Source organism: Myodes glareolus, chromosome X, assembly GCF_982192425.1.
Source record: "Myodes glareolus chromosome X, mMyoGla1.1, whole genome shotgun sequence".
In the NCBI taxonomy this organism is placed as follows: Eukaryota; Metazoa; Chordata; class Mammalia; order Rodentia; family Cricetidae; genus Myodes; species Myodes glareolus.
The window spans coordinates 33,972,819-33,988,960 of NC_142053.1; the positions used below are offsets into that span (position 1 = coordinate 33,972,819).

General features: G+C 36.2%; 1 protein-coding gene across 1 annotated transcript in view; it reads right to left on the bottom strand.

Annotated features, from left to right (window-relative positions):
- Tenm1 (teneurin transmembrane protein 1) overlaps positions 1-16,142 on the bottom strand; it is an 819,764-nt gene that overhangs the window by 135,648 nt on the left and 667,974 nt on the right. Inside the window, exon 18 of the mRNA XM_085684917.2 lies at positions 3,784-3,903. Within this exon, the coding sequence (XP_085541043.1) occupies positions 3,784-3,903 (120 nt within the window). The remainder of the gene's footprint in view (positions 1-3,783; positions 3,904-16,142) is intronic.

Below are 16,142 nucleotides of genomic sequence, written 5' to 3' on the forward strand. Positions count from 1 at the left end.
TATATATTATTCATAATGGATCCAATATGATAAATTTATATTTACAGCTACTGCTGTAAATAAGACACTTAAGTGTCAAGTACATACATAGTTGGGAATCAGCACATGTTAGCTTTGTCCTCAAATTAGATGTACTCTCCTACTAAATTTTCTACACATTTTTTGTTGCAATTCAAATAAGTTGTAGGCTAGCTTTTGATTACTTTCAGGGAGAGTTATTGCCTTTTGAGTTCTTCTCAAAACTTCCTCTAGGCTTCTTATGGTATTTGTTTCAACTTGGTTAAGCTCCGAAACTTGATTACTCAACCAAATATAAATCTTAAATATTGGTATGGAGATATTTTGGTATGGAGATACGTTGCTGATAAGGAAAATTTCTACAAGCACTTGTCATTAAGTAATAGAGATTTCCTTGATGATGTGAGTGGGTCCTAGTCAACCATTCCAAAGACTTAGAACAAAACTAAGTGAAGCTTCCTCAGGACCTGCACAACTTGCTCTATAGATGTTAGATGAGCAGACTCCACAATCAGTCCAATTCTTGAAATCAATTCAAATCTCTCTCTCTCTCTCTCTCTCTCAATATATATATATGGAGTTTGAGTTTTAACTCTATCATCTCTATCATATTAAACTCTGCCTGGACTGATTTTTATATCTCCACGAGTTGTAGTTATATATTTATAGCTACTGTTGTAATTGAATGCATTATTTCTGGAAATAAAACAAAGACATATATACATATGTATGTATGTATGTGAATTAAGTTAGATCTTTCTACATTTAACATATAAATATTCTGGTTTCTCTATTTTCTTGGAGAGCATTGACTCTCATTTCCCTTCTTCCCACCTGGCTGTACAAAGGAAATATTGTCTGGCTTACTCATTGACGTGGAAGCAGAAGGCAGATCTCTGCCCTAAAATTAATGTCAACCTTTGCAATGCCAAACAGAATTACCTCAGAATAACTTTTTCTTTGACATTTTTCTTATCCAAAATCCCTTCTATTTATATATTACTAAGAATATGTTTTCATGTTATATGACAGTAAGTGTAAAAGCCCCACGAAGGGTTGTTTACAGATTTTCATCAATCTATAAGATGTCAAACCAGTCTTGTTCATAGACAGAAAATTATTGAAACCTCTATGATGTCTTATGATATCCATCAATCAGGGTGGATCAGAGGGGACTGACTTTATCTTCCAACCTTGACAGAAGGTTCCTGAAACATCTAATGTTTCTCAGGAACCTACTTGTAAAAGATATTTCAGCCGTGTACTGACTTTGAGTTCTATTTCTAAACTGAAGGCGGTAAATCATTGAAAGAACAAGGTAGACTGAGTTGAAATCTTAGGCTCTATCCTCACCACCTGTATTAATCTCAGTAAGTTTTGCCTTTCTCCAAAAGGAGAAGATATAAATAATAGATATAATAACCCATAGGGGCTATTATGAAGAGGAAGATAATGACATTAATAAACATATTTGGCATACAGGAAACACTAATATAAATTTTTGTTTTCTTTAGAGTGGACTTATTTTCTGTCACTCTTTTCCTTTTCTAGCTGAGTATATCGACTTCTAGCTGAGCATCTAGACAGAGGTCTCAGTCTTCTATCATCATCCTTCCTTTTGCTTTGTTTTATAGTGCATTTGTCTCATATCCTGTCTCTTCTCCATGTCTCTAGAAAAGGTTTTGTCAATTTGAAATTTGTTAATAATGGAGACAATCTGTAGTCCACATAGAAATGTTATTTGACATAAGCTTGCAGAAGTGAGTTCCCCAAGATAGGGATAGTGCTGGCAGGAACTGCAAACACTGCAGTAGATTTGTAGGACTGATATATGAAGACATAGGGACTTCCCGGAATCTTGTACCTCACACTCTGTTTACTTGGTATCTACACGATATATCAGCTTTTCTATAATCTTTATTTTTGGATGTATTTTACATATGATACTGTACTTTAGAAATGTTCTTAGTCTGATGTAGCAACAAGCAGACATATAAAAGGAAAATCTTATCACAGTCACATTAAGTCTGAGAAATGCTAATGGGACAGTCTGGATGGCATTTAGGGTACATATTTTGAACGTATACACTCTTTATGAATCCTAAGAAGAATGTCATTGCCAGAGGGTACTCTTGCTAGTATCTCTAATTTACATAAACCTGTTTTTCACAGAAAGCTCATCAGAGGAGGGTCTTGGCATTTTAAATACAAAGTGTACAAATGTCAACAAAAATTATTCTCTCTAATGTTGTCTGTAGTCTGGAAATAGAAGCTTTTAGATATTTTAGACATCAACAGTCTTTTAGATTTTTTTATAAAGACAAAATGGAGCATTGACTGAAGCTGAAGCCCCATCACACCTCCATGACAGGACATAAGAAGTCAAACAATTCTTTTCTCAATTAATATGCAAGATTCAAGATACTGGCATGACAGAGTGTAGTTTCATGTATCAGTTACTGGTAAGTGAATGTGCAAAATTCTGTCATTCAATCCAAATGAGAGAAAGGTCCGCTTGAAGTAACAGAGAGTTCTAATTATGGACTATTTGACAGGAAATATTGTTTCCCTAACAGCTTTGTGAAGCTTGTTATAATAACTAGATGACTGGTTAGTAATATAATTTACATACAAATAATTTCTAAGCTCTCTGAAACCAGTCTCTTATCTTAAGTAGGTTAAAAACCTTCTCTTTATGGCCTTTAATTTTTACACACATTTTCTTGACAGGCAGTTCAAAAAATAAATTCAGCAGAGCTCAAGTTGAACAATTAGCATTTCTGAAGTGGGCAGGACTAATAAGGTTTGATTGTAGGTTCTTGAAATAAGATAGTCCCTCACACTGTGATAAAGATCTGTGCCAACAGGTCTTTTGTGAGTATTGAAGTGGTTTGTTATGAGTGGGATATGTTAAGGGTAGCCACCTGGAGACTAGGGCACCCCAAGACTATTATTATAGTGTTCCTGAGTGTCATAAATAGCTACCTTCAAGATGGACACATAAGTCTATTGACTCAAGGATTCTGAACAAGTGTCTGTCTAAGTGACAGCAGCAAAAATGTTTTTGGGAGAAAATCCTTTCTCAGAGTGAAAAGGCTTAACTTTGAGGCCATGCTTCCCAGGCCTCAGAGAACCTTAAGAAATCATTAGAAGTCTGAGGGTTGGTTTCTTGATATTAACTCAGTATCATTATATGGGTTGGCCATGATTGGCAGCAAATCAGTTGAGTCACTATGGAAATAGGTAACCCAGAAGGGTGCTTTGTTTTTGTGATGCTAGGGATCAAAGCCAGGCCCTGCCCATGCCAATCCTACCATGCTATCCCTCAGCTACCCTTCAAACAGCAGGGAAGCCCTTAATTAACATGATGGAATTTCGAACTTTTAGAGGAAATCTTTCTACATGGTCATTTATAAAAGAGTTGAAATGTTTTTAGGGCTACTGGGAAAGAACAGCCTATGTATTCCAGACTTTATCATTTATTATTGGCATCATCTCATAAAAATTTGAGGTTAGATTTGTAAATGGAATTAAAGGACCACATGCTCAGTGTTTCAAGAGGGCTTGAAAATAATAGTGTAATGGGAGAAATTTGGCTTGACTTAAATTGGAAAGAGAAGGAATAAATGTCACTATTTGCTTTTCTAGATATAGCGAAAAGGAAAATGGGTCTCACTATTCCTGTCATATTGAGTGAATCCTTGCTTTACCTATGGCTAAATGTCAGTACTCTGCTTCTACAATGAGCAGAAGCAAAAGGCATACCTTCCATCTTGCCGACTGATGGTAAAACCATAATCACTGTGATGCAAGAAACTGACATTGACTCCCACAAGAGGGGTTCCGTCCACAGCTACCACTTGGCCTCGAATCACACAGGCACGCCTGCAACAAAAGATCGAAGGAAATCAGGAAAGCAATATAAAATAAGAATATAGGTGTCAAGTTGTAGCAACTTCAGAAAACACTGAAGACTAATGAAGAAAACAATCATTTCATCAGCCAGAAATAACTACTAACAGTACTTTGTGGATAGTAAGCTTTTTACACATCAACATTGAGATCATTTTAGGTATCATTCATAATTCTGACATTTTAAGTTAATATTATGTTATCGGTATTATCTGATACATTGAGAACATGTATTTGTTATTACATAATTTATCCATAAAGCAGTATTCCATGACTTGTTCAATTTACCTTTTATTTGAAGACATGCTGTTTCTTCATTTTTTTCTGTACTGAACTTATCTCTTTAGGAGAGTGCTCTATTTATGCAATTTTACTTTATTGCTTGTCAAAATTAAAATTAATGACTTTAGTTAATATACAAATGCTTTCTAGCTATGATTGAAGTCCCTGTTGACCACCTACATCCCTCTTCTTTCTGGGCTTTTCATTATATGTAATCAGCAGTATCTGTTTTTGTGTGTATTTTCCATGCATCAATGCATACAAGAATGAATATATTAAAGCTTATGATGCACACTGCCAAGCTACTATGTCTAGAAAATAGAACCAAGCAAGTGAAGTTAAATGGATGACACAGCGTGTGTCTATACTGTGCATAGGTAGGTTTGTGTTATGCTTGCATATAGAGGTTCAAGGATAATCTTTGGGAATGGCCTTCACCTTCTACCTTGTTTGAGACAGTGCCTCTAATTATTGGCTGCTGCATGCATCAGATTAGGTGGCCCACTAGCTCTTGTGGATTCCCCTGACTTCACCTGCCCTCTTGTTATAGAGGCACTGGAATTAGAGACATGTCCTATGATGTCTGGCTTTACACAGATGCTGTGGACCTGAACTCAGTTTGCATGCTAAGTACTTTATCTACTGAAGCCTCTCCCCTCTACCTTGGGTGAACTTGAAGTCTATAAAGAAGATATGGTATTCTGTAAGGATATTATGTTTTCCTTATCTCATTTAAGTAAAGCACTTATGGATACGTCCCTTTAAAGCACATAAATTTCATTTTTTGTCAAAATGATACTTTATTCTAGTTCCTAAACAGGACTGTTTCTGAAGGATACAGTCATAAAAGTGCCCATTGCTTTCAGCTCAAAGTTGTCTGATAAATTGTAACACATTTTAGGAGTATATACCTTAAAATGAGGGTCATGGAATAGATTGAAATCTAGGACTTTTCCCTGGTCTGCTGTTGGTTGGAGGTGTGAGTAATAAGGAGAGTTTTCATTAGATTCTAGTTCTAGCTTTGGAAGTTCTGAACTCTTGTTTATGAGTTTTGTTGTTCAAACAGACAAGGTCAAGGAAAAGTAATAATGTCAATGATTTTGCTAAAGCCTTGAATATTATGGTCTGTTTTTCCTTTACTACATAGGATTCATGGTGTGATGGAAAGATAAATCTTAGATTCAGATGGGCCATGATTTTTGGACCAAGATTTTTTGATTAACTTTAATAACTTTACCGTGGGATTTTATATTCTTTCAACCTAATCAACACTTGAGGCAAGCGCCTGAAAGCTAATAGTAATAGAAAAACCTCTGAGAACAGAAACTACACAACCAAAACATCTCCAGATGAAGATAGGTAGCAACCTCTGTTTGCTTTAGACAATAAACCTCATTACTAAATTCTATTGCAGTTTGAGAAACTAATTCTAAGTCAAGCTGAGAGGACTTATTTGGAGTTCCCCAAGAACAGTCTGCAACATGTTTTAGAAGACACTAAGTATTACACAAAAGGAAATAGTATAATTAGTGCTACCAGAATTTTTGTATATTCTGAGCTGTCAGACCAATATTCCTAGTTCGGTGATACAGATCACTGACCTGTAAATTGAACACTAACACCTGCTATGCTGTGCCTGATTCTCAAACATTCTCATGTTAAAATTTTATTTGTTATAACATAGAAGAAACCTACAGTCCTTGAGATCTAGATTTTGAACTACTATTGACAAATCAGACAAATCTTGTTCTAAACCTAATGTAACAATAAGAAAAATAAAACCTCTTCATTCCTATAGTAACAGCTTATTTTAATATTTATAATTTTTATGTGTATCAGTGTTTTGCCAACATGTATATTAGTGTACCACATGAGCACATTGTTCATGGAAGCCAAAAGAGGGCATTGGATCCTCTGGAACTGGGGTCATAGACAGTTGTGAGTTGCCATGTAAATGCCTAGCTAGTGCTTGCTGGCTCTATTTAGGTAACACAATTCTAGACTCACTCATTTTATTTGCCCACATTAATCTGGATATTGTATCTTTCCACAGTTGTACTAGACTCAATTATTTTTGTTTTTATTTTGTCAAGCCTGGTTGGCATTATTGTCTCATATTTTATGGCAGACACAGATCTGTCCCTTGTTTTTTGTTGCACTTTTATTTTCTATATGGCTTATATTTATGAAGAATCCAGGGCAGTGAGTGTAAAAGTCATAAAAGCTATCATTATTCTGTGCAGTTCCCTGGATTCCTCTCTTCCTTCATTCTGTATCTCATTCTGAGGAGACTTGTCTTTTGACTCTTCTGCTTCTTAATATTCTTCATATTTTATGATGCACACAGATTTGTATGATAACTGCTCATCAAAGTCATCATTATTCAAGACATTGTCTATCAGTTCTCCTCATTCATTTCAATCTCCATCCTTCATAAATAATGTGCACACACTTATCTTTCAACGCCCCTATTTTTTAATCCTCATATTTTATGATCCACACCAACTTACAGAATGATAAAGCTCCATAAAACATACTATTCTACATTTATCAGTGTTGAGCTCTTTTTGTAATGTGTTAGACTTTAAATGCTCTAAGATCCCCACTATATTGCCGCATTTGTTCTCCTTATTTACACACTACATGTCATCCACGTTCTCACAAGAAGAATTCTTAGCTCCTTTTACACCTGAGTTGCTAGTGCTTACTCTAATCACTGACCAGTACCAGCCATTCGGTGTCAGTGTAAATTATCTAAATTTAGGGACAATATTAAAACATTCTTCTTAACTTGCAGCAACTTTGACTGATATTGCCTATAGAAAACTAGGGAAAAATCTTCTCAGGCACCCTCTGTGTTTCAAAGCAAAAAAAAAATGTTGAGCGCAATTTCTCCCCTAGCACACCCAGCTTCAAATGGCCAGTAGAGTTGATTATGCCTTCATGTTGCCATTTTGTGAACTTCATTTTCCAAACCCAAATAGCTTCCTAATTCGAGATGGTATCCTTATATCTGTCCTCTTTTTACTGATTCACTGAGGATATTTAATTTCTGTACCATTTATATAACTTGCTTTGAGTGTTGCTTTTAGCAACCTGTATAACCCATGTATTTTCAAAACTCTGAATAGTGAGGTGTACATGGTCATGGCATACCTTTGATAAGCCCAATGCTATTTTGTGTATGTTTGTTTATTCCCATTGTGGTATCACCCCATTTGGTATTCCAAAGAGTACCCGTATTTCTCCAATTGTATCTAATATAGACAGAACCACTTGACTTGCCCTAGGCATTTTAAGCTTGTTATATAAAAATTCCCTTCAGGGTCGACCTGTTAACACAGGCTTCTAATCCCAGCTACTCAGGAGGTTGAGACCAGAAGATCACAATATACAAGACCTGTTTGTGGTACACATTGAGTTTAAGGTCAGCCTGGTCAATACAGTGTGGTCTTATTTAAAAATAAAAATATCTAAACAAGATGAGGGTATACATCAGTGGCAACATGTATAAGGCTCTGGCTTCACTGGGTAGTGCCACAACAAAGTAAAATGAAACAAAATAGAACTCCAAACTAGCTTAACCTCAAATCCAGGTCCTTTAAGGATCCATGTCCCCCGCCCCTAAACCTTGTCCATTCAATATCATAGAGAAATCTTTAGAGTCTTTAAGTCAGATGGTAGAAGATAAGGTCTGGACTGTACCTATGCTGGCTCTGCACCAGCAGATATCTGCCCAGTACAATCATGTGTGTGTGTGTGTGTGTGTGTGTGTGTGTGTGTGTGTGTGTGTGCATGCTTTGTGCTTGTGTACTCTCAATGTCAGGAACTGCATGCTTTGCATCTTTGCTGGATTGCTGTGGAAACATGGATGTGATGCCTTGCTTCCTTAAGTCTTTAACAAGAACATCTCCTTGCCATGCTTGCTTAGAACAAGGTAAGTTGAACTTAGATGGCATGTCCAGTGTGACTTTAGAAACGCACGTAGGGAAGATCATTCTTCACAAATGTCTCTTTTTCTATTTTCTGGACAATACAGCCTGCTTCCAAGCTGCCTGCCTGCTGTCACCATACTAAGGTAGCAACCCCAAGGGAACTGTTTCCTCACTTTAACTAAATGGTGAATCTTCGAAGTGTTTGGAGGTACGTTTGAAGAATAAACTTTACTGAGAACCTTATTTAACTAACAGACTGCTTGTTAGACAGCTCTGATGCAAAAGGTCTAATTCATTTTGTATTTGCTATTTTCATGGCGCAGTCAAATTATCTCTAGCCTTCAATCAACCCTTGGTTCTATCCTCCTCTGTCCTTATGTGTTGTCTTTTGTCTTCTCTGTCAAACTTCCAATATTCATTCAACACCCCTGGCAACAACATTAACCTCCGGTACAGAAGTTGGTTTGAACAACAAGGTTAAAAACTAAATTGCTGAAAGAAGATGTAATTTGCTGCATTGTATTTCTGATTAAAATCTTTCACAAGGAAAAGGAGGTTTAGGGCCCAAGAAGTTACAGTTATTTGCTTTTGTTGCTAACCTGCGCATAAGAAAGCCTTGAAGTATAACATTCAAAAACAAGGACCTTTCTAGCTGGGGATGAAGTAGTAGGTGGGCAGGGTAGGGGACTTGCTCCATAGGAACAAGTGAGCGAAGTCCTTTCCATAAGCTGAACACTGCACAAGAAAGAACGCTGAGAGGGCCAGGGCTGGAGAGGCCACATGACTTCTTTGTTCACTAGTGTTTGAATTTTGCCCTGTAAATTCCTGAATTGATCGTCGGTTTGTTTAAGTCTTCAAGGGTCAGAGACAGACTATATAATGAGGCCTGCTTTGAGCATTCTTATCACATCTTATACAGGGGTTAATCATAGCATAAATCCTGCAGCTGGAAGCTGTGTCATTCAGGGTGAAACACTGCTTCTGGGGCCTTATTGGAATATAAATACCTCTGAGTGGTTGTAACAAAGATTTCATGATGTTTCCATTATTCATTGCCATCTCAAAATAAATAGGAAGGTCTTCAGGGTGCAATTTGGGATGTCAGTCCTAACGCCTCTGTGGTAATCTTTCGCTCCTATAAGGCAGTGATTCTCAAACTTGATGGGATGTATACCTCAATACCCTGGAGGGTTTGTTGAAGGAAAGATTGAACTTCAGTAGGCATGTCCACAGACTATCTGATTCGGTGAGTCTGATGTGGGACCCGAGAGCTTACAGATTTAACAAGTTCCCAAGTGCTGCTGATCCTGCATGTGTAAAGGCCAAACTTTAGTGAAAGCAGGCTATCAGCTAATCAGCCAATTAAGATGTATAAACAACTAGGGAAGGAGACAGAGAGCACAAACCATAGCAAGGTAGGAAAAAAAAAAACAATTTACAATGTTACTACTATGAAATCCTTGCGTTTTAATTCTTCCATAAAAGCCTCCGGGTAAAGGTTTGCGACAATTGACATTTGGGAAGTCACACTGAAATTGTCACAACAAAAGGTGGGTGAACCAGCACATGAACTGTGGGGTACCTTCAGAACCAGAAGTTATAAAACAGAAATATGTTTTAACTCAATTCATCGATTCCAGATAAGTGCCAATGTTTCCTGTCCTATTGTTGTCATCATATGGCACTCATACTCACGTCACCGCACACGTCATAGCCTGTCTGGAAGACAGTTAGAGATCTCTTGCTCTTTCTTATTACAGAACCACACCGGGGCCAAGAACTATGTGATTTTCTGCTCTGTGTCTTTCTGGATGCCTGGAGTACACAGCACATGCTCAGAAACAATAGAAATTCTGCTTTTTTTTTTCAAATCTGAAGTTGTATAGTGCTTGCGTCATATCCTCATAGCACCGCTTAAAGGATTTCAGAGACTACTTTGAGGTTCCTATGTGACAGATGCCTTACAGTTCATTTATTAGAAGCCAACATCCTCATCATGGAGATTTTGTTTGATAATTGGCTGCTTCAGAGAATTAAACAATATCTGCGCCATTGGGCAAAATGAATGAATAGACCTTCTCAAATGCTTAATTTATGCACACTTACCCCATTACTAATTTATATATTATCATATAATTACTGTTCAATATTTCTTAATTTAAATACATTTGAGATTTTTTTAAATATAGTTTTTTTTTTAAGTGGGAAGAGTATTTCAAGAGAATATGCGATGTTTTTTGATATGTTATCTAGGTCAATACAGCATGCCAAAATCACTTACTGCTGTAGCATAAGTCCATGCTCATGTTCAAAAAATACGAGTGCAGTGCATGTTCATATGAGAGCCCAATAAAATTTCATTAGTTTTTGCTTAAATAGAGCAGGATGACTTACACCTACTACATTGGTCACTAGCCCAAATAAATAATACTTTCCACGTGGGTAACATTAAAAGCAGCTGGGAGTATTGTCCATCAACATTCTATGGCAGTGGGAAAGGTGGCGCGATGGGAAATGCAGATAGCTTTTCAAGCAGAATTATTTTCCTCATGGCTAGTGATGTTTCAAGTAAAACAAAATGGGGGCACTCACCCTGAGGTAGGGTGGCTATTTTCCCATCTGCCCTGGTAATTGCTTGTCAAAAGTAGGCTTGCTTTGGATGCCTGAGATCCCCAAAGTAATGGGAAAAAGATCAAGTGTTTTGAAGCAATAAGAAAACTGACAACGCAGTTACATTTTCAGTACTGTGTAAGTGCCAGTTTGCTTCATTTAGACACAAGATTATTTTGGTCTGGAATTTGAATCCCGAAATATTTGTCCTGTAAGCCCTTGCAGCAAGTCTTGAATAGTCTGAAATGCGCTTATTTTAATTTTTTTGTTTCTGGTTTGCTTGCATTTTGATTATCCTAACATTACTCAAATGGTCTACCTTTGCAATCAGCCTTCTGAGGCTTTGTTAACCTCATTAACCTCTCTATCATTCTCTGTGGACCTGCCTTTCATATAATGGAGAGTCATTAAATATAGGGCAGGCCCTTCTTGTTGGGCATCTCCTGGGCATGAATTCTTCTTCTGCTGTAAGGACGGCATGGCCTAGCTATAGGCATGGCTATGCTCTAGCTCTGGCTTCCTCGGAATTGCCACTGCAAATTTTCCTAAGAAACAGAATTATTCTTGGCTTCATTTAACAACTTTGTAAAATGGCCACCACATTTCTTTGTCTTCTTTCCTACCACCTCACAGAGATTTTAGATCAATGGTATTGCCCGGGAAAATGGTGACTTGTTTGAGTTGGGCTTTCCAAATTATTTGCTCATATTGTCTGATAACAAATATGCATTTTATATAAATAAAACACTAAGCACTTACTATGCCAGACATATGCCACCTAATTTCTCTAACAACAAAATGACATCTTGAATCAGCTAGTGAGTGACCAAAAGCACATAGTCTGACCAGGACATAGCAATAAAGATTGGAGCCTTTGCATTTTAATCAGTCGGCTAAAATAAAAGAAAATACTTTTTTGTGCTCAGATGAGTTATGGAGAGTTACTGATATTCATAATTAAAAATTCATATCTCAGAACATTTGAGTTTTATATTTCCATAATAATCAGTTAAATACCATTTCAAAAACTTTCCCTGATTTCTTTTCATTCTTCCTTGTCCAAGAACACTCTCAAAGCAGTGAAACTTGCACTTTTTTTTTCCTTTTTGGTACTTCCAGGTGTTGACTGCTGATTTCAGTAGCTAGTCAGCACTATAAATCTGGGAACCTTCATCACTTTATAATTTTTTAAATGTGTCGTGAATATGTGTTTTATTTTTGAAAATCAGGAGATCCTGCCTTCACACATGTAACACCTTCCACACAAATGAGATCAAAGTGCTTTATTAGCAACCATCAACAACCCGCCTTCCCACTTAGGACAACAACTGCAAAGGAGATAAACAAATGAGGCTTCTCAGGAAAAGGAAGATGTAAAGACAGAATTACAAGGAGCCACCCCCTCCAGCCCTAGCATAAGCATATGGACAGGTCTTTCCTAGATGTGGGGAGGTCATAAATAGTGCTTTTTTATTTAAAGAAACGAAGGTGAGCAGGTGATAAATTTGAGAATGCCAATATTCGTGTTCTTAGCCTACTAGTTTGTCCAGCAATTGTTGCTTTGTGTGTGTGTTCACCAACCACTACTTGCATACACAGTCTGATGCTTTTCATGTTCCTAGATAAAAAATATCTGAAAACTTGCCATTAACAAATAGAGTGCTTTCACAAGTAATTCATTAGAAAGTTAAACAGGAAGCATATGGATTCAAATTTGTACTTCAGTGAAATTACAAATAACTATATTGTGGAATTCTGTGAGTTAGTTACTTATGAAATCTTAAAACTGCTAACGTGGATGCTTGAATACTGTAATAACAATGTATCTCATTAAAAACCCTCTAAAGTACTAACTTTCTTTATTTCTCTTTTTAAAAAATAATTCTAAATCAGCAAATGTTTGCTACATATTGAATTCCTTTTGAGTTCAGCTAATTGATGAAGACTGGCTACAGTTTTCCTTCATTAATGATGAAATAGTCGAGGGCTACAGCTTATTTTCTTTCCGTAAAGCCTGTTCAGTTTGTCTGAGGGATTCAGATTTTCTCAGTGTATTTCTGGGCAGGGCCCTTGAGCATTTATCAGTAAAACCTTGTATAATAACTACTAGGTAGTAATTTTTTTAGATAGATTTGTTTTACTTCTCATTGCACGTAATGTCACAGAATCTTACTTTAATGACACCTAAAAGTCAATAGCAGGCTCAACTTGTGTAAAAATCTATTGTATAAGAGTCCAAGTGGTAAAAAATATTCATGTCCTAATCATCTGGCATACAGACATGCACTGTGAAGACTCTGATCTAGTGTTAGCTCCTTAGGGATGCTTCTCTGGACCACTCTGTCAAAAGTGATCATTCTTGGTCTCTGACTTTTTTCCTTTAAATTTCACTTGACAGTACTCGTTCTTTCCTCAATTTCTTTTTTATTATTGCCTGTGTTCCTTGCCATGCTGAAAAGATATTGTCCCCTATAGCCTAGAGCCTAGAAGAGTGTCTATCACTGGATGAACAAATGAACCACGTAAATGTAGTAATGTTCATAAATCACAACTGAAATGGTTATCAATCCTCTGATATTCGGGTTACCTTGAAAGAAACTGTAGGATCTATCATGATAATATGACTCCAAAGTGTAGTTAGTGGGATTTTTTATTATGGTAAATGGAATTTTTTTCATGACTGATTTTTTTCTTTGAATTCATTTACTTAGTACAAAAACTTTAAGTTGCAGTAAAATTTAGAGCCCTAACCATGAAACGGTGAACTGCTTGTATAAAGGTAACCCATTGTCTGTCTAGATATTCTTTGTATTTTTCTTACAAGCCATCAATAGTTTCTTGACTGTGTCAATTTTAGCAATTCTTTATGTTCAGCAGAACCAATTAGTTCCATCACGTGTTATTGCTGAAAACCTGTTGGTCAATCTCATTTCTGCTACGGTTTAATGACTTTGTTGCATCTACTAGGATACCTCTTGTTTTATAGCAAGCTAGGTTACCTGTCTCCTCCATCAAATAACTTGAACTTGAGAACACTGAGTTGATGAACAATGGGTTTGTTGAAAAACCTAATATTCCAGATCCACCAAACTTATTTCAAAGTATAATTATTTTAAGTAAATACATATTTGTTTGATACATTTTCGCAGAGGCAAGGATACAATCTGGGGATTGTAATATGCTAGTAAAGTACTTTATCACAGATCTATATCCCCAGATCATTATTTCTTAATTTTAAATGGAACATAGTATTTTAGTGTATTTATGGGATACAACATGATTATATATTTACATATATATATATATATATATATATATATATATATATATATATATATATACAAAATGTGTAATGATTAGATCTTGATTTTGACTGCTCGAATACAAACTCTGTAACTGAAAGGACTGTCTTATTTATGTTTACGCCCATCTATACAATTTTTGCTGCAGAATAGTTTCTAAAGAAATATTTGTGGAAGGAATGAGTAACTACAAAGCTTTGCCAGTCTTAAAAAATGTATCATTATCAGGACATTGCTTTGTATTAAGAATGTCAGAGGAATGTGATATCATTGCTGTCTCCTTCTGAAGAAGAATAAAGTCATACGTTACTCTGAAAATACTAGTTTTCATAACACATAAACTTAAAAATAATGAGTATATATGTGGTTACTGTTAGGTTTCAGTCTCCTTTCACGCTGGCAACTTTGCTAACAGTGTTCATCTTCCTGCAACCTTCCTTTAACCTCAGTCTTCAGTCAATAATTTGTTTTGCCATTAATAGAATTTCAAATGGCATATATCTTCAGCTCAGCAAGTGCAGAAAAGCATGTTTTATTAAATAAGATATGGTAAGTAATTATGGCTATTACCAGGTATCATGACTAATCGAGCTTTTATTATTGAATGGGATACAGTAAAGAGGAAGACAGCTTGGGTAAGAGTGCAGGAATTTCCTGTTTCAGGATGTTAAATTCTTTGGGGGTACCTCTCTTGTTTTCTAATGAGTCAGAAGAAAATATTTCATGCTAAAATGAGGACGTTAACAGCAGTATTCCTCTGAACTACTTGATGTTGTTCCTTATTTTCTAGCTTTTTTCTTGGCACTAAATCTTGATTATCTAGCCCACTGAAGGTAGAAAGAATTATTGATGCTTATACAGAGTTATGAATGATGTCAATTATTGGCAGACTGTGACAGTGGTGGAAGATATTATAAGATAAAAATGAGTGATTACTTTAGTACTGCTACATAATCACTTCATCTTTTATGAGTTTTGCTTCTGTGTTGTTTGGAGATTTGGAATCTTACCTTTAGGCTGGTTTTACAGTTGAGAATTGGTTTACTTAAGTACCTAATAATATCTGTGCATTCTATGCAACCAATATTGGTTGATTTCATTGGTAAATATGAAAAGAACACCTGTCTTTCAAGATCACTGCAACTAGGCCAGGCATAGAGGTACATGCATTTAAAGCCAGAAATCACTAGGTCCAGACTAAGGCATCAGGAGTTTGAGACATCATTGGCTATGTGAGATTCTGTTTCAAAAGGAAAGTCATTGCAGCTAAGCCACTTAGGGAAACGCTAAATTTTGAACTTGCTTTATGTGAGGCAATATGTTAGGATCTGGGAACATGTCATGATAGATAAAAGAAAGTTAAATATTCTTTAATATTTCACTCATCAAGAAGTGGGACTCATGCCCTCCCTTTTGAATCTGGGTGAGCTGTTTGATGACTTTGTCCAGTAGCATATGACACAAATGGCATTTGGAAAATTTCTATGCCCATACATTAAGAGACTGGCACCTCCCTTTTCTGTCTCTTGGGACACTCATTCTTATAGGGCAAAGACACAATATAAGAACTGTAACAAACACAAAGCTGGTTATTCACCATGCTATCAGGAAACTCAAATAGCTTAGAGAAGTGCTGAAGGTACACAGAAAGGTTCCCAATTGTTGTCCTACTGTTTCAGCTTCCAGCTATTTGATGCATTTTGAGGCCCCACACATAATGGAGCAGAGAAAAGTCATCTTGGCCATATCATATCTGAATTTCTAACCTATAGACCTTTGAGATAATAATAAGAAAACATTTTAATCCGTTACCTGAAGCAGTTTGCCAGATAGCAATAGATATTCAAAATGTGGAAAGGGGAAATCTGACTTGACTCTTATCCTTGTAGAACTTGATTAAGGAATGTTATAAATCAGAGATAACTATATACAGTATGAACAAAACATACATCCCAATATGAACCAAAAAACAAACCACAATGCAACAGTTGCTCCATTAAAAGAAGTAGAGGAAACCTATCATCTTGTTTAACTTCATTTTGCTTTGTAGTTCATTATGAGTATCATGTGCTTAGTGATGAAC